Below are 20,796 nucleotides of genomic sequence, written 5' to 3' on the forward strand. Positions count from 1 at the left end.
TTAACCTCTGCTTTTAGTTGTTCCAGATTAGTTTTACCTAAGTTGAGTTCATTATTAAAACCCCCAAAGAGATACCGAAGTTGACTTATGCTGGCTCACACAAAACCATTGATTATGAAATTTCCCAGAATTTTGTGAGCTGGCTCTAACTGTTGGTAGCTTGAAATTGGCTATAGTAGAAGTATTTACACCATGGAAATTGGCAAACACTACAGATCAGGGCTTTTTACCAGTATATTTCTGTCCTTTACTCACCTATTCATCCAGACCCTTTAAACATCCCAGTCATGTTAATTGTTCTTCTACTTTGGAAATGAATGTCCAACAAAAAAAGACATTAACATTTTCACCCACACAGAAGACATTAATTAAATATTGTGTACAAAGCACTATGCTAGTCCTTGAGACAATAAAGAGCTATGTGATACATTTTGTGCCCTGAGGAACTCAAAATCTCTTCCGAAAGGAAGGAGATTTACATACAATTTTTAAAAATACAACACAATGCTGCATAACACAAGAGCCAAATGAATAATCAAGAGAATTCATTTGAATTTTATTTCTATGGGTATTGGCAGAGAAAGAAGCTCAAACGGGAGATAAAGTCAGGCATGGAAGAAACATAGGATGCCAAAAAATGGAGAAGATACCAGAATGAAGTGATAACATGTACCTGGCATATCTATAGGAGAAGATTAATCTCATTTCACTGGAAAATACGGTTCAAATTAGAAGGAGTGTGGCACAATAGAAAAAGCCTGATGTTTTAGAGACAGAGAAATCTGGATTTTAATCCACTCTCACAGTTAATAACTATGTATGGTTACCTTACCTCTGTCAATCTCAATTTTCTCATCTGTAAAATGGGGATAACTTTGTTTTCAATGTTCTCATGAGGATTAAATGAGTTAATGTGTAAAACATCTTCTAGTACAGGACACGATATATAGTAGATACTCAAAAACATTTGGAGATGGTTTTGTCCCTCTCCAAAACCTCATGATCATCATCAGTAATTAATGAGAGGTTGCTTTGGAAAGGGAGTTGGAATTCAGATTGTGGAGCTCACTGATTTTTTTAAGCAAAATTGACTAAATTTTTTTAGTTACTAGGGAGACATTGAAGGGTTTGAACATGGGAATGACATGTTCAAAATGGTATTTAAAAAGAACTCCATGGCTATAGTGCATGAACAGTGACTTGGAGTTACATAGACTTGAGTTCTATAATGTGAGTTGGCTAAATTATTTGAGACCACTGAATTCTGCTATTGGAAAAGATGGAAATCATTAGAAATGTTCAACATAGATAATAAGTAGCTCTTGGCTTGGAATATTCAGGTGAAATTCATACGTAGGGACAATTTCATAGGCCTGTGACCTGCACTGTCACACAGGGCCCCATACTCAGATGGGCCCTGTGCTTAGTTTTATGCTCTGCTATTGTCATGATTGGGAAGAAATTACAATTTTTCTGAACCCTCGTAAGTTTTTAATTGAGACAGTCTCCTGTAAAAAATGACAGATTAACCAGAGAAAAACAAACAAGTCTATTAATATATGAACATCATGCAGGTGAAAAGTAACTCAAGGCAGTGTGGCTTAGAATCCCGGCTAATATAAAATTTTCAACAAGATCAATACATTGTAGAGAAGTGACACGACAAAGAGGAAAACAGTTGTAGGCTTCCAAAGGCCAGAAAACTCAGTGTTGTTGGGGGGGCACAGTGGGAATGAGACCAGCCTTTTGGGTTGCATGGGAGCTAGGTGAGGCTTGTAGCTACCAGCTTTGTCCACTTTCCTGACAACCTGCATGACACAGCAGAGGCAGCCATAATCCTCCTGGGAACATAACTCCATTGACCTGAGAACCACACCCCCATCCCCACAGCAGCCACAGCAAGCGCCACACAAGGAGAGTCTGAGGTCATTTGAACCTAATTCCTCTCCCACCTGATGGTCCTTCCCTACCCACCCTGGTAACTAAAGAAAAAGTTCATATTCTCTTGGGAGTGCTAGGGCCCCACCCACCACCTGATCCACCCCTATACTACCACAGCTGATGCACTCTTGAAAGTGCCACCTCCTGGCAGGAAGCCAACTAGCACAAAACTAGTGCATTAAACAACTACAACTAAGGTACCTCACAGAGTCTATTTTACTCCCCTGCCACCTCCACTGGACCAGGTGCTGGTATCCACAGCTAAGAGACCTAAAGATGGTTCACATCACAGGACTTTGTGCAGACATCCCCCAGTGCCAGCCCAGAGACCAGTAGCTCCACTGGGTGGCTAGATCCAAAAGAAAAATAACAATCACTACAGCTCGGCTCTCAGGAAGCCACATCCCTAAGAAAAGGGGGAGAGTACTGCATCAAGGGAACACTCTGTGGGACAAAAGAATCTGAACAGCAGCCTTGAGCTTCAGATCATTCCTCTGAAACAGCCTACCCAAATAAGAAGGAGCCAGAAACACAATTCTGGTAATTTGATAAAACAATGTTCTTTAACACCACTAAAAAAATCACACTAGCTCACCAGCAATGGATCCAAACCAATATGAAATCCCTGAATTGCCAGAAAAAGAAAAATCAGAAGGTCGAGTAGTAAGCTAATCAAGGAGGCACAAGAAAAAGGTGAAGTCCAACTTAAGGAAATAAAAAAATATGATACAAGATATGAGGGGAGAAATCTTCAGTGAAATAGATAGCACAAATATAAAACAACACTTCAGGAAATAAAAGACACACTTAGAGAAATGTAAAATGTACTGGAAAATAAAAGAATTTTAAAAAATTAAAGCCTCCAAGAAGTTTGGGATTATGTTAAATGACCAAACCTCAGAATAAGTGGTGTCCCTGAGGAAAAAGAGAAATCTAAGTTTGGAAAACATATTTGGGGGAATAATAGAGGCAAACTTCCTTGGCCTTGCTAGAGATCTAGACATCTAAATACAAGAAGTTCCAAGAACACCTGAGACATTCATTGCAAAAAGATCATCACCTAAACATATAGTTATCAGGTTATCTGAAGTCGAGACAGAGGAAAGAATCTTAAGAGCTGCCAGGTAAAAGCACCAGGTAGCCTATAAAGGAAAATCTATCAGAGTAACAGCAGATTTCTCAGCAGAAACCCTATAAGCTAGAGGGGATTGGAGTCCTATTTTTAGCCTCCTTAAACAAAACAATTATCAGCCAACAATTTTGTATCCAGAGAAACTAAGCTTCATAAATGAAGGAAAGATACAGTCTTTTTCAGACAAACAAAGGCCGAGAGAATTTGCCTCTACCAAGGAGCACTATAAGAACTGCTGAAATGAACTCTAAGTCTTGAAACAAACCCTGGAAACACATCAAAACAGAATCTCTTTAAAGCCTGACTCTCACAAGACCCATTAAAACAAAAATACAATAAATAAGTGAATAAATAAAAAAACAAGGTATTCAGGCAACAAATAGTATGATGAATAGAATAGTACCTCACATCTCAATACTAACGTTGAATGTAAATGGCCTAAATGTTCCACTTAAAAGATACAGAATTGCAGAATACATAAGAATTCACCAATTTGCTGGAAAGATAGCCAAACAGGAACAGCTCTGGTCTGCAGCTCTCGGCAAGATCGACCCAGAAGGCGGGTGATTTCTGCATTTCCAACTGAGGTACCCAGTTCATTTCATTGGGACTGGTTGGACAGTGGGTGCAGCCCAAGGAGGGTGAGCCGAAGCAGGGCAGGGCCTTGCCTCACCTGGGAAGTGCAAGGGATCGGGGAACTCCCTCTCCTAGCCAAGGGAAGACACTATGGACTGTAACGTGTACTCCGGCCCAGATACTGCACTTTTCCCATGGTCTTCGCAACCTGCAGACCAGGAGATTCCCTCCAGTACCCACGCCACCAGGGCCCTGGTGCTGGGTTTCCAACACAAAACTGGGCTGCCATTTGGGAAGACACAGAGCTAGCTGCAGGAGTTGTTTTTCCATACCCCAGTGGTGCCTGGAATGCCAGCGAGATAGAACCACTCACACTCCTGGAAAGGGGGCTGAAGCCAGGGATCCAAGTGGTCTGGCTTGGTGGGTCCCACGCCCATGGAGTCCAGTAAGCTAAGATCCACTGGCTTGAAATTCTCGCTGCCAGGACAGCAATCTGAGCTCGACCTGGGACACTTGAGCTTGGTGGGGGGAGGGGCATCTGCCACTGCTGAGGCTTGAGTAGGGGGTTTTACCCTCACAGTGTACACAAAGCTGCTAGAAAGTTCGAACTGGACAAAGCTCACCACAACTCAGCAAGGTCACTGGACCCAAACTGCCTCACTACATTCCCTCCTCTGTGGCCAGGACATCTCTGAAAAAAAGCCAGCAGTCCCAGTCAGGGACTCACAGGTAAAACCTCCACCTCCCTGGGACAGAGCACCTGGGGGAGGGGGAGGTTGTGGGTGCAACCTCAGCAGACTTAAATGGCCCAGTGTGGCAGCTCTGAAGACAACAGAGGATTTCCCAGCACTGGGTTCCAGCTGCAATAAGGGACATGCTGACTCCTCAGGTGGGTCCCTCACCCTCAGGTATAATGACTGGGAAACACTTCCCAGTAGGGGCCGACAGACACATCATACAGGAGAGCTCCGGCTGGTATCTGGTGAGTGTCCCTCTGGGAAAAAGCTTCCAGAGGAGGGAACAGGCAGCAATCTTTGCTGTTCTGCAGCCTCTGCCAGTGATATCCAGGTGAACAGGGTCTGGAGTGGACCTCCAGCAAACTCCAGCAGACCTGCAGCAGAGGGGCCTGATGGTTAGAAGGAAAACTAACAAACAGAAAGGAATAGTATCAACATCAACAAAAAGGACGTCCACTCAGAGACCCCAGCTGAAGGTCACCAACTTCAAAGACCAAAGGTAGATAAATCCACAAAGATGGGACAAAACCAGCACAAAAAGGCTGAAAATTTCAAAAACCAGAATGTCTCTTCTCCTCCAAAGGATCACAACTCCTTACCAGCAAGGGAACAAAACTGGACGGAGAATGAGTTTGATGAATGACAGAAGTAGGCTTTAGAGGTGGGTAATAACAAACTCCTCCGAGCTAAAGGAGCATGTTCTAACCCAATGAAAGGAAGCTAAGAACCTTGAAAAAAGGTTAGACAAATTGCTAACTGAAATAACCAATTTAGAGGACATAAATGACCTGACAGAGCTGAAAAACATGGCACGAGAACTTGATGAAGCATACACAAGTATCAATAGCCAAATCCATCAAGCAGAAGAAAGGCTATCAGAGATTGAAGATCAACTCAATGAAATAAAACAAGAAGACAAGATTAGAGAAAAAAGAGTGAAAAGAAATGAACAAAGCCTCCAGGAAATATGGGATCATGTGAAAAGACCAAATCTACATTTGATTGGTGTACTTGGAGGTGATGGGGAGAATGGAACCAAGTTGAGAAACACTCTTCAGGATATTATCCAGGAGAACTTCCCCAACCTAGCAAGGCAGGCCAACATTCATATTCAGGAAATACAAAGAACACCACAAAGATACTCCACAAGAAGCGCAACCCCAATAAACATAACCATCGGATTCACCAAGGTTGAAATGAAGGAAAAAATATTAAGGGCAGCCAGAGAGAACGGTCAGGTTACCCACAAGGGGAGGCCCATCAGACTAACAGCAGATTTCTCTGCAGAAACCCTACAAGCCAGAAGACAGTGCCAAAATTCAACATTCTTGAAGAAAATAATTTTCAACCCAGAATTTCATATCCAGCCAAACTAAGCTTCATAAGTGAAGGAGAAATCAAATCCTTTACAAAGAAATGCTGAGAGACTTCATCACCACCAGGCCTGCCTCACAAGAGCTCATGAAGGAAGCACTAATCATGGAAAGGAATAACTGGTACCAGCCACCGCAAAAACATACTAAATTGTAAAGACCATCAATGCTATGAAGAAACCACATCAACTAATGAGCAAAATAATCAGCCAGCATCATAATGGCAGGGTCAAATTCACACATAACAATATTAACCTTAAATGCAAATGGGCCAAATGCCCCAATTAAAAGACACAGACTGGCAAATTGGATAAAAAGTCAAGACCCATTGGTGTGCTGTATTCAGGAGACACATCTGATGTGCAAAGACACACATAGGCTCAAAATAAAGGGATGGAGGAATATTTACTAAGCAAATGGATAGCAAAAAAAAAAAAAAAGCAGAGATTCTAATCCTAGTCTCTGAAAAAAGAGACTTTAAACCAACAAAGATCAAAAAAAGACCAAGAAGGGCATTACATAATGGTAAAGGGATCAATGCAACAAGAAGAGCTAACTATCCTAAATATATATGCACCCAATACAGGAGCACCCAGATTCATAAAGCAAGTTCTTAGAGACCTACAAAGAGGCTTAGATCCTCACACAATAATAGCAGGACACTTTAACACCCCACTATCAATATTAGACAGATCAATGAGATAGAAAATTAACAAGAATATGCAGGACTTAAACTCAGCTCTGGACCAAGCAGACCTAGTAGACATCTAAACAATTCTCCACCCCAAATAAACAGAATATACATTCTTCTCAGGACCACATCACACTTATTCTAAAATTGACCACGTAATTGGAAGTAAAACACTCCTCAGCAAATGCAAAAGAATGAAAATCATAACAGTCTCTCAGACCACAGTGCAATCAAATTAGAACTCAGGATTAAGAAACTCACTCAAAACTGCACAGCTACATGGAAACCGAACAACGTGTTCCTGAATGACTGCTGGGTAAATAATGAAATTAAGGCAGAAATAAAGATGTTCTTTGAAGTCAATGAGAACAAAGAAACAATGACCCAGAACCTCTGGGACACATTTAAAGCAGTGTGTAGAGAGAAATTTATAGCAATAATGCTCAAAAGTGAAAGCAAGAAAGATCTAAAACTGACACCCTAACATCACAATGAAAAGAACTAGAGAACCAAGAGCAAACAAATTTAAAAGCTAACAGAAGGCAAGAAATAACTAAGATCAGAGCAGAACTGAAGGAGATAAAGATACGAAAAGCCCTTCAAGAAAAAAAAAAAAAAATCAATGAATCCAGGAGCTGGCTTTTTTGAAAGATCAACAAAATAGACCACTAGCCAGACTAACAAAGAAGAAAAGAGAGAAGAATCAAATAGATGCAATAAAAAAATGATAAAGGGAATATCACTGCCGATCTCACAGAAATACAAACTACCATCAGAGAATACTATAAACACCTCTACACAAATAAACTAGAAAATCTAGAAGAAACGGATAAGTTCCTGGACACATATACCCTCCTAAGACTAAACCAGGAAGAAGTTGAATCCCTAAATAGACCAATAATAAGATCTGAAATTGAGATAGCAATAAATAGCCTACCAACCAAAAAAAGTCTAGGACAGTTGAATTCACAGCTGAATTCTACCAGAGGTACAAAGAGGATCTGGTACTATTCCTTCTGAAACTACTACAAACAATAGAAAAAGAGGGAATCCTCCCAAACTCATTTTATGAGGCCAGCATTATCCTAATAGCAAAACCTGGCAGAGACACAACAAAAAAAGAAAATTTCAGGCCAATATCCCTGATGAACATTAATGCAAAGATCCTCAATAAAATACTGGCAAACCAAATCCAGCAGCATATCAAAAAGCTTATCCACCATGATCAAGTCAGCTTCATCCTGGGGATGCAAGGCTGGTTCAACATACGCAAATCAATAAACGTAATCCATCACATAAACAGAACCAATCACCAAAACCACATGATATCTCAATAGATGCAGAAAAGGCATTCGACAAAATTCAACAGCCCTTCATGCTAAAAACTCTTGATAAACTAGGTATTGAAGGAATGTATCTCAAAATAATAAGAGATATTTATGACAAACCCACAGCCAATATCATACTGAATGGGCAAAAACTGGAAGCATTCCCTTTGAAAACCAGCACAAGACAAGGATGCCCTCTCTCATCACCCCAATTTAACATAGTATTGGAAGTTCTGGCCAGGGCAACCAGGCAAGAGAAAGGAATAAAGGGTATTCAGTTAGGAAAAGAGGAAGTCAAATTGTCTCTTTTTGCAGATGACATGATTGTATATTTAGAAAACCCCATTGTCTCAGCCCAGAATCTCCTTAAGCTGATCAGCAACTTCAGCAAAGTCTCAGGATACAAAATCAATGTGCAAAAATCACAAGCATTCCTATACATCAAAAACAGTCAAACGGAGAGCCAAATCATGAGTGAACTCCCATTCACAATTGCCACAATTGTGCCAGGAATACACCTTACAAGGGATGTGAAGGACCTCTTCAAGGAGAACTACAAACCATATAAAGAGAGGACACAAACATGGAAAAACATTCCATGTTCATGGATAGGAAGAATCAATATCATGAAAATGGCTATACTGCTCAAAGTAATTTGTAGGTTCAATGCTATCCTCATCAAGCTACCAATGACTTTCTTCACAGAATTGGAAAAAACTACTTTAAAGTTCATATGGAACCAAAAAAGATCCCATAGCCAAGACAATCCTAAGCAAAAAGAACAAAGCTGGAGGCATCACGCTACCTGATTTCAAGCTATACTACAAGGCTACAGTAACCAAAACAGCATGGTACTGGTACCAAAACAGATATATAGACCAATGTACCAGAACAGAGGCCTCAGAAATAATGCCATACATCTACAACCATCTGGTCTTTGACAAACCTGACAAAAACAAGAAATAGGGAAAGGATTCCCTATTTAATAAATGGTGTTGGGAAAACTGGCTAGTCATATGCAGAAAGCTAAAACTGGATTCCTTTATTACACCTTATACAAAAGTTAACTCAAGATGTATTAAAGACTTAAACCTAAAACCATAAAAACCCTAGAAGAAAACCTAGGCAATACCATTCAGATCATAGGCACAGCCAAAGACTTCATGACTAAAACACTAAAAGCAATGGCAACAAAAGCCAAAATTGACAAATCGGATCTAATTAAACTAAAGAGCTTCTGCACAGCAAAAGAAACTACTATCAGAGTGAACAGGCAACCTACAGAATGGGAGAGAAATTTTGCAATCTATCCATCTGACAAAGGGCTAATATCCAGAATCTACAAAGAACTTAAACAAATTTACAAGAAATATCAAACAACCCCATCAAAAAGTGGGCAAAGCATATGAACAGACACTTCTCAAAAGAAGACATTTATGCAGCCAACCAACATATGAAAAAAAGGTTCATGATCACTGGTCATTAGAGAAATGCAAATCAAAACCAAAATGACATACCATCTCACTCCAGTTAGAACGGCGATCATTAAAAAATCAGGAAACAACAGATGCTGGAGAGGATGTGGAGAAGCAGGAAAGATTTTACACTGTTGGTGGGAGTGTAAATTAGTTCAATCATTGTGGAAGACTGTGGTGATTCCTCAAGGATCTAGAACTAGAAATACCATTTGACCCAGCCATCTCCTTACTGGGTATATATCCAAAGGATTATAAATCATGCTGCTATAAAGACACATGCACACGTATGTTTATTGCGGCACTATTCACAATAGCAAAGACTTGGAACCAATCCAAATGCCCATTAATGATAAACTGGATAAAGAATGTGGCACATATACACCATGGAATACTATGCAGCCATAAAAAAGGTGAGTTCATGTCTTTTGCAGGGACATGGATGAAGCTGAAAACCATCATTCTCAGCAAACTAACACAAGAACAGAAAACCAAACACCACATGTTCTTACTCATAAGTGGGAGCTGAACAATGAGAACACATGTACACACACTGGGGCCTGCTGGGGGATGGGGGGCTAGGGGAGGGATAGTATTAGGAGAAATACCTAATGTGGATGATGGGTTGATGGTTGCAACAAACCACCATGGCATGTGTATACCTATGTAACAAATCTGCACATTCTGCACATGTACCACAGAACATAAAGTATAATTAAAATATATATATATATATTTACCAACTAAGTATCTGCTGTCTTCAAGAGACTCAACTAACACATAAGGACTCACATAAACTTAAGGTAAAAGGGTTGAGAATGACAGTCCATGCAAATGGACACCAAAAGTGACCAGGAGTAGCTATTCTTATATCAGACAAAACAAACTTTAAAGCAACAGCAGTTAAAAAATACACAGAGGGACACTAAATAATGATAAAAGGCTTTGTCCAACAGGAAAACACCATAATCCTAAATAAATATGCATCTAACACTGGAGCTCCCAAATTTATAAAACAATTATTCCTAGACCTCAGAAATGAGAGAGACAGCAACACGATAAGAGTGGGGAACTTCAATACTCCACTGAGAGCACCAGACAGGTCATCAAGACAGAAAGTCGACAAAGAAACAATGGATTCAAACTATACCCTAGAACAAATGGACCCAACAGATATTTACAGAGTATTCTACCCAACAACCACAGAATATACATTCCATTCATCAGTGTATCAAACTTTCTCCAAGGTAAACCATATGACAGGCCAGAAAACAAGTCTCAATAAATTTAAGAAAACTGAAATTATATCAAGTACTCTTTCAGACCACAGTGGAATAAAATTGGAAATCAAAAGAAATCCTCCAACCCATGCAAATACATGGAAATTAAACTACATGCTACTGAATGATTGTTGGGTCAACAATGAAATCAAGATGGAAAGGAGAAAATTTTTTGAACTGAACAATAATAGTGACACAACCTATCAAACCTACTGGGATACATCAATGGTGGTGCTAAGAGAAAAGTTCATAGCATTAAATGCCTACATCAAAAAGTCTGAAAGAGCACAAATAGACAACCTAAGGTAACACCTCAAGGAACTAGAGAAACAAGAACAAACCAAACCCAAACAGCAGAAGAAAAGAAATAACAAAGATCAGAGCAGAACTAAATGAAATTGAAACAACAACAAAAACGCAAAAGATAAATTAAAGGAAAAGCTAGTTCTTTGGAAAGATAAATAAAATTGATAGACCATTAGCAAGATTAACCAAGAAAAGATGAGAGAATATCCAAATAAGCTCTATTAGAAATGAAATAGGAGATATTAGAGCCAACACCACAGAAATACAAAAGATCACTCAAGGCTACTATGAACACCTTTATGCACATAAACTAGAAAACCTAGAAGAGATGAATAAATTCCTGGAAAGATACAACCCTCCTAGCTTAAATCGGGAAGAATTAGAAACCCTGAACAGATGAATAACAGGCAATGAAATTGAAATGGTAATTTAAAAATTACCAACAAAAAAAGTCCAGGACCAGACAGATTCACAGCTGAATTCTATCAGACATTCAATCCTATTGACACTATTCCACAAGATAGAGAAAGAGGGAATACTCCCTAAATCATTCTATGAAACCAGTATCACCCTAATACCAAAACCAGAAAAGGACAAAACAAAAAAAGAAAACTACAGACCAATATCCCTGATGAACACAGATGTCAAAATCCTTAACAAAATACTAGCTAACCAAATTCAACACCATATCAAAAAGATAATCCACCAGGATGAAGTGAATTTCATACCATGGATGCAGGGATAGTTTGACATACACATGCCAATAAATGTGACACACCACATAAACAGAATTAAAACAAAAATAACATGATCATCTCAATAGATGCAGAAAGAGAGGATCCATTCAGAAACCCCCACCTCTGCATGGGGGTGCTTTTCTCTTCTTTCTTTTGCCTATTAAACTTTCTGCTCTTAAACAGCGCCCCCAAAAAAACAGACACAGAAAAAGTGTTTGACAAAACCCAGCATCCCACTATGATTCAAACTCTCAGCAAAATCAGCATACAAGGGGCGTACTTCAATGTAATAAAAGCCATCTATGACAAACCCACAGCCAACATAATACTGAACAGGGAAAAGTTGAAAGCATTCCCTCTGAGAAATGGAACAAGATGAGGATGCCCACTCCAGAAAACCCTAAAGACTCCTCCAAAAAGCTCCTAGAACTAATAAATGAATTCAGCAAAGTTTCAGTATACAAAATTAATGTACACAAATCAGTAGCTCTGCTGTTCACCAAGAGTGACCAAGCTGAGAATCAAATCAAGTATTCAACCCCTTTTACAATAGCCACAGGGGGAAAAAAAAAAAGTACTTAGGACTATACGTAACCAAGGAGGTGAAATACTTCTACAAGGAAACCTACAAAACATGGCTGAATTAAATCACAGATGACACAAACAAATGGAAATACATCCCATGCTCCTATGGATGGGTAGAATCAATATTGTGAAAATGACCTTACTACCTAAAGCAATCTGCAAATTCAATGCAATTCTCATCAAAATACCACCATCGATCTTCATAGAACTAGAAAAAAAAATTCTAAAATTCATGGAACCAAAAAAGAGGCCACATAGCCAAATCAGGACTAAGGAAAAAGAACAAATCTGGAGGCACCCCATTACCTTCCTTCAAACTACACTATAAGCCTATGGTCACCAAAACAGCAAGGTACTGGTATAAAAATAGGCACATAGACCAATGGAATAGAATAGAGAACCAAGAAATAAATCCAAATACTTACAGCCAACTGATCTTTGACAAAGCAAACAAAAACATAATGTGGGGAAAAGACACTCTATTCATTCAACAAATGTTGCTGGGATAATTGGCTAGCCACATGCAGGAGAATAAAACTGGATTTTCATCTCTCACCTTATACAAAAATCAACTCAAGATGGGTCAAGGACTTAAATCTGAGACTTGAAACTATAAAAATTCTAGAAGACAACATCGGAAAAACCCTTCCAGACATTGGCTTAGGCAAAGACTTCATGACGAAGAACCGCAAAGCAAATGCAACAAAAACAAAGATAAACAGGTGGGACTTAATTAAACTAAAGAGCTTCCGCACAGCAAAGGGAATAGTCAGCAGAGTAAACAGACAACCCACAGACAGGGAGAAAATCTTCACAATCTATACATGCGACAAAGACTAATATCCAGAATCTAGAAGGAACTGAAACAAATTAGCAAGAAAAATACAAACAATCCTATCAAAAAGTGGGCTGAGGTCATGAATAGACAATTTTCAAAAGAAGATATACAAAAGAAGATATACAAATATTTCCAATGAAGATATACAAATGGCCAACAAACATATGAAAAAATGCTCAACATCACTAATGATGAGGAAAATGGAAATCAAAACCACAATACAATACCACCTTACACCTGCAAGAATGGCCATAATCAAAACATCAAAAAATAATAGATGTTGGCATGGATGTGGTGAAAAGGGAACGCTTCTACACTGCTGGTGGGAATGTAAACTACTACAACCAATATGGAAAACAGGGTGGAGATTCCTTAAAGAACTAAAAGTAGAACTACCATTTGATCCAGCAATCCTGCTACAGGGTACCTACCCAGAGGAAAAGAAGTCATTATACAAAAAGGATACTTATACATGCATGTTTATAGCAGCAGAATTCACAATGGCAAAAATATGAATCCAGATCAAATGTCCATCAGTCAATGAATGGATGAAGAAATTGTGGTATACATACATGATGGAATACTACTCAGCCATAAAAAGGAGTGAAATATTGGCATTCCAGGCCTGGCATGGTGGCTCAGCCTGTAATCAGTACTGGGAGGGCCGAGGTGGGCATCACCCAAAGGTCAGGGAGTTCAAGGGCCAGCCCACCAGCCAACATAGCAAAACCCTGTCTTTACTAAAAGTACAAAAATTAGCTGGGTGTGGTGGCACATGCCTGTAATCCCAGCTACTCGGGAGACTGAGGCAGGAGAATCGCTTGAACCCAGGAAGTGAAGGTTGCAGTGAGCCAAGATCATGCCATTGCACTCCAACCTGGGTGACAGAGCAAGACCCCATCTCAAAAAAAAAAAAAAGAAAAGAAAGAAAGATTGTGCATTCACAGCAACCTGGATAAAACTGAGACTATTATTCTAAGTGAAGTAATTCAGGAATGGAAAACGAAACATCATATGTTCTCATTTGTAAGTGGGAGTTAAGCTATGAGGATGGAAATGCATAAGAATGATACAGGGAACTTTGGGGACTCTGGGGAAAGGGTGGGATTGGGATGAGGGATAAAAGACTACAGATTGGGTTCAGTGTATACTGCTCAGGTGATGGGTGCACCAAAATCTAACAACTCACCACAGAAGAACTTACTCACGTAACCAAATACCACCTGTTCCCCCAAAACTTATGGAAATATAAAAATTTATAAAGAAAATAATCCAGAATGTTTTGAGGGTATGTTGGTGGGTGTGTTCACATGCTTAAATGTCCTCTTGTATAGCATTTTTCATTCCTTCACGATGACAGATGAGAGAAAAACCTTTGTGAATTAAAGTATACACCATGATTCTTGTCTGTGAAAATCTTAAGCTCCGAGAAAACAGGAGAGAAAGGGTGAGGATGGAAGCTAGATAGTTTTCCCAAAGTTTTCCCAATAGCTCCATTAGAGGAAATCAACCATGGTCTGTTTTTACTTTCCTAGAAATGTATTCATTCTCCCAAAAAAGAAAACAAATTTTAAAAAACAAACAAACAAACAAATGAAAAGAAGTGTGAAAAGATCAAGGGAGATTGAATAAGGAGGAATGTTACCTTAATGGCCAGCTGACAGCTTGAAGCACCTGTTTAAGTGTGAATGAAATCTGAGGATAACTTTCCTGGCTTTACTGGGTGTCTCATTAATAAATCACCAGGCCTAGCCAGCCAATGGACAACTCCCAGAAACATTGGGTCAGGGTGCTACGAAGCTCAGAAATTAAAGTAGTCAGTATAATAGCTAAATAAACATTTTTGTTATCAAAATAAATCATTTTAATGGTGTCTATCCAAGAGCCAATTCCCTGCAAAAGTATACTTGGAGTGTTTCTGTATCCTAATTTGTAGACTCATGAAATGTTAGAACTGTCCCCTCTCCAAAATAAGTTTCTTTAAATATCCAGCTAAGTGGGTTTTTTAAACTGTTTTTTTTTTATTTTAATAGCCACAGAAGCATTCTTTCTTCCAACCAGTGCTTTATATGGAAGTACACTGTGTAGAGGAGAGAAACCATAGGTCTGTTCTTGAAGCCAGCATTGTGGCCCAGTAGCTCTCCCTGTGACCTCTGCCTCCTTTGCCCTGATTTGATTTCACCAAACTGCGTGATTTTGGAGGACAGCAGTTTGAAGACCATGGTCCACAATCCAATTTATCTGTTTTATAATTGAATAAACTGAGGTTCAAAGAGGAGAATGACTTAGGAAGCACTTAGCCCAAAGTCCAAGTCTCAATTTTCAGTCTAAAACCTATTCTACTGTAACAAAATAAGGTGGTTGCTTATTTAGGTTTAGTCATGAGCACTTTTAATCTACCACATATAATGTTCTGATATAGTTAAAAGTCTTAGGTTTCAAGATGAGTAATAAGTAGACCTGTTACTTTCTACCTGGGTATTTTATTTCACTTGTGCTGGCTGCTATCAGGTAAGTGCTGCGACCTCTTACAGGTAGGAAAGATCTAGTCATCCAACCTCTGAGTTAAACCCGTGAACAGTTTAAAATCATACTTTGTATTCTCATTAATGGATATTTTTAAATGAAGTGATTAATAAAATACAGAAATTGACTTTCAAATAATTGGAAAATATGACACAGTTTCCCTTTCCCCCCTCCAACTCCCCACACACACTCTTCCTCATTGTATAAATCATCTGTAGAACTGAATATTCTGTTTAGTGGAGCTTTCTGTCAGAATTGGGAACAGCAGCTTCCATTCTGACTACATATCAGTAATTTTTAGATCAAAAAATAAAAATATACATTTCTGGTCTGAGCCAAATACACCTGCCTTTCCACCAAGAGATTATCATTCAATAGGTTTAAGGCTACAGGAATGTGTGAAATTGTATTAATGTACAATAAAACATAGAATGAAAACCACAATTTCCACAGTGATGATGGAAAGGAGATGGCTTCCTTTCAGCTGTATAGAGCCAATTCCACTGTCTTGAAGATGCTGAACTCTAGTTCCTGAGCCATGTTTGAGGGTTAATACGGATTCACAACCAATTCCTAGAGCTGTCTGGCTATGTAGCAACCACTTACATTAACCATCTTTTGACCCTACGCCCTGAGCGTGCTCATGTTCCTAATGGTAGATGCTCTTTAAAAATGTGGGAACTATCTCTGAGTCTCCTATAACACCCACAGAACCATAAGTCACCATTCCTGAGGCTTACTCTAAAATATATCTTAAAACCCTGCCCCTGTCTAAAATATCTTTTAGAAGTTTCAAAACTTTCTCCAAGTCCAGAACAAGAAGGCTTCAAACCCAGGCACAGATCCAAACCTTTGATCAAAACATCTATTCCAGTTACACTGAGCCTAGTATCTTGGGTTTCATAGACTTATCCAGGAGTGATGATGCAGGCTAATTTGGGTAATATTAATAACATAATCCTTAGAAACACGCTCTCAAATTTAGATGTCTCTGAAAGAAATAAAGGGTGGAGGGAAAGCTGCCTCACTCCCATGCATTGGTAGCACTGGGGTAGAGAAACATTTACCTGCCTGTTCTGTGAAGTACTGACTACTTGTTCTAATAATGTAGTTGGAATCTGGTAGGGAGAAGCTCAACAGGGCATTCAAAAAAAGCTCAATAGAGCATTCAAAGAGAGATAAGTCAGGCACTTAAGTACCAACAACTTCATCACAGAGGCTGAAACCAAAAGAATTAGGCTGGCCCCAGTCATGGCACCAGCTGGAACCCACAGGTGCAACCACAAGGCAGAAACCACTTCTGGCCATGGAAAATCATCACCAGACTGTAAGCCTTGCTGACAAGTGAGAAGCCACGGTTGTTTATTCTCTGGGCCTAAATTTGTGCTTCCATTCTGTGAGCTGACTTTGGCTTTGAAGATCTGAATCACCCGTCTTGGTAACATGCCTAGCTTGTCCCCCAGCTGCACTGGTAGGAGGCAGCAAATCTGAATGTCTACAAGGTCCAGCCAAGTAGCATAAACAAGTAATATGGATTGTTTGAGAATGGTGCAAATTGAAAAAGGAATGCCTCATTAATAGAGGCCAGGTGCTTAGTCCTAGCTGTCACTGTGATGGAAGAATGTAGGACCAAATCTTCCACTTGTTCATGAAAAGCTGAACATCTGAATATTTTACTGCCACTTTTAAAAGATTGAGGCTGGGTGCAGTGGCTCATACCTATAATCTCAGCACTTTGGGAGGCTGAGGTAGGAAGATGGCTTGAGGCCAGGAGTTCAAGATCAGCCTGGGCAACATGGTAAGACCCCATCTCTACACAAAAAGAAAAAATTAGCCAAACATGGTAGTGTGCACATATAGTCCCAGGTACTTGGTAGACTGAGGCAGAAGGATCCCTTGTGCCCAGGAGTTTGAGGCTGCAGTGAGCTAAGATTGCACTCCAGCATGGGCAAAATAATAATAATAATAACCTAAATTTTAAAAAATATTGAAAAAGATTGTGATAAAGAAAATACATTTCATGATTAAAATGGTGAATTTTGTATTGTATATATTGCCACGATTAAAAAAATAAAAGAAAAAGAAACAAAAAACATGTGGGCCAAATAAAAAAAAACTATAGTCTAGATTAGATTCGGGTGCTGTCTCCTCATTGTCAGTGTCTGCTTTCGTACTAAGGGCTCGTATTGTCCTTCTTTCCAATGCTAATGCCTATCTCTCCTCATTGCTAAAATTTGCTTAACTCTTGTACTCCAGACCAAGGCCTGAGACCTTGAAATCTGCCACAGGACTATGGCTATGTTTTAGAAGATCTGAGAATGGTCTGGTCCTGGATTTTGCTAAATTGTCAAACGCCTTACTTCCTTCTGTTGCATCCTCAAAATCTTACTGTTTATCCAAACTAGTACCAATGTGTCACCATCCCACAAGGCTTCTGGGGTCTGATTGTGGCTAGGTCTGCTCCCGCCTAGACTTGCTGGGTCCCAAATTCTCTCCATCTCTCTTGTCACCCTTCAAGAATGAGGCTTCAAGTCTGTTCTGAGATGAAGTAATAACTACAGCTTAGGTTTCCCATCTATGTGCCATGTTCTGGCACCATGTTTTACACAAATTATCTCACTTTATAATTCCAGAAACTCTGTCAATAAGGTACAATTTCATAAGGAATCTGAGTTGTGTAGAGAGACTACACAACTCGATCAAACGTACACAGCTATTAAATGGGAGATCTGAGATCCTAACTCAAATCTGAAGCTGTTGTCTCCTCCACTATCCTGCACGAGAGACATAGGCAAAGACCAGGGGGATATTTCTACACCTCCATGCAGTTGGAAAGGAAAAGTAGTCCCTGGAATTTTTATTCAACCATATATTTTGGAAGTTCACAATACCGCTCCAATTTTAAACATTCTATATATAGTTACCTGTGGTTCCCAGGTTTGGGGATTTTATGGGCCATTAATATTTCAAATATGTTTGAGGGGCCCACGTAGGGTTGCCAAACTTCTATTTTGCCAGGTAAGAATATTTTTAAAACCTATAATTTAGCATCATTATCACTTCACTAAATGGAAATTATTTTAATGTGCAGACGCATGTGCATGCACACACAAAATTTGTAGCTCTCTGGAACGAGGGATGCTGCTTGCCTTTGCTTTCATTTATGATGGATGTGTACATGAGCATGCAAAGGGAGTTCCCAGACTACAATTTTGTGGTGTTGCAAAAGTTTTCTGGGAAAACCATTGTTTGGAACTTGGAAAACCTTACTCTATAAAACAAAACAAAAATACTATAAATGATGGCTATGCTTCGAGCACACAGAGAAGATATAGAATATAGTTCTTTATTTTGGATATGAGGCAACTAAGGCTTCAGGAGATTAAGCGATGCCTTTAAATAGCACACAAGCTCTTGCAGAACCAAAGTAGAAGTGAATTATCCTGATAGCTATTTCAGTTCTTGTTTTCATCATCAGAGACAATAATACTATACTATCGTTTTTACGGCATTTCTAGTTAAATAGGCTTGTGAGGGGATAGTTTTTAAAACTTATTACTACTTATAAAAATGATTTATGGAAGAATGCAATGTTTGACAAAACTCGAAGATGCAAACATGGCTGTTATCACAAATAACAGTTTCCCTTTTACCTGCCCTTTCCTCCTGCCCCAACCACCAGGGCAGGGAAATATAGTGTGATCCTCAGAGGTGAATCTTCCCATCCCCCAGAATAGGATAATCATTTGACTTTTCATATGAAGAGTTTATAAATCTGTGTACTCTGACTGCGTTTGCATCCACATTAGCATCAACATAAGACTGAAATTGGGTCACTGACATGTTCGGGGAATAGCTATTAGCATAACCTTTAATTGGAATCCTATTTACTGTTCTGTTGGCCTAGCATCTTCTCTGTGCTTTAATGTGAACTGTCACATAAAAAGATCATTTGAGACCAGGGCCCTGAAGAGAAACAAGAGTGTGCAATCCACACAAACTTGTAAAATTCAAATATATTATCTCTTTCAAAGAGGTGGCAACAAATGTATTAAGCTAACGAAACTCCAGTTTAAAGAACAAATGATTAAAGATGACCAGAGAATTTAAAAGACTCTAAACAATTTCTCAGAGTTGCTTCCAATTTATAATCATTAGCCCAGTCTCTCTAGTGATAAGAAACAGATATATGTGAATATACATATATTTGTATATATATGCAGATATATGATATACATGTTTATGACGGTGACCATTATATATAATATTACATATATTATATATACAGTGTATGTGTGTGTGTGTGTGTATATATATATATAGGAAATATTCAGAGGATTTAGAAAATCAATGTCGGGGAAAGTGTTTCTGCTCATAAAAAGTGGCACCATACTTGAGAACTTCAATTTTTTTCTCCATCTTCCATGGCTTGCATTTGACAGTAGCAATCATTTGTCTTTTCTCATCTAACTCTGCCTTCAGTCTTTCCAATTCCTCTTCATCAATTTCTTCTTCTTCTTCTCTTTAAAAGTAAAAAAGAAACACCTTAGTAAAGTTAAGCTTTGCTTGACTTTGGAACTTAAGGAAGGCAGGTATCAGATATTTAACCCATTTTTTAAAATGTGACCATATACAGTCAACATTAGGACCCATAAGTGTGAGAACTCAAATCTGAACACTGATGCAGGATTACTGAAACTATTATAACTTTAAGCAGTAGTGTTTGCCTTCCTGAATCTAAGCTATTCTTTTTTTTTTTTTTTTTTTTTTTTTGAGATGGAGTTTCGCTCTTGCCACCCAGGCTGGAGTGCAATGGCGTGATCTTGGCTCACTGCAACCTCTGCCTCCTGGGTTCAAGCAATCTGCCTCAGCCTCTTGAGTAGCTGGGATTACAGGCACCCACCACCTCACCCGGCTAATTTTTATGTTTTTAATAGAGATCGGTTTCACCATCTTGGCCAGGCTGGTCTCGAACTCCCGACCTCAGGTGATCTGCCCGCCTTGGCCTCCCAAAGTACTGGGATTATAGGCATGAGCTGGGTTTTTTGTTTGTTTGTTTGCTTGTTTTTTGAGACAGAGTCTCCTTCTGTTGCCCAGGCTGGAGTGCAGTGGGACAATCTCGGCTCACTGCAACCTCTGCCTCTCAGGTTCCAGCAATTCTGCTGCCTCAGCCTTCCCAGTAGCTGGGATTACAAGCACCTGTCATCTTGCCCAGGTAATTTTTGTATTTTTATTAGAGACGAGGTTTCACCATGTTGGCCAGGCTGGTCT

The 20,796-nt window shown here is 39.2% G+C and overlaps 1 protein-coding gene across 1 annotated transcript in view; it reads right to left on the bottom strand.

Annotated features, from left to right (window-relative positions):
- Nucleotides 1–20,796, bottom strand: part of TMC1 (transmembrane channel like 1) — a gene marked incomplete at its 5' end in the record, with an annotated part of 220,939 nt that overhangs the window by 124,773 nt on the left and 75,370 nt on the right. Inside the window, one exon of the mRNA XM_031654756.1 lies at nt 19,919–20,047. Within this exon, the coding sequence (XP_031510616.1) occupies nt 19,919–20,047 (129 nt within the window). The remainder of the gene's footprint in view (nt 1–19,918; nt 20,048–20,796) is intronic.

The sequence above is a fragment of the Papio anubis genome, chromosome 13 (assembly GCF_008728515.1).
Source record: "Papio anubis isolate 15944 chromosome 13, Panubis1.0, whole genome shotgun sequence".
NCBI classification, from domain to species: Eukaryota; Metazoa; Chordata; class Mammalia; order Primates; family Cercopithecidae; genus Papio; species Papio anubis.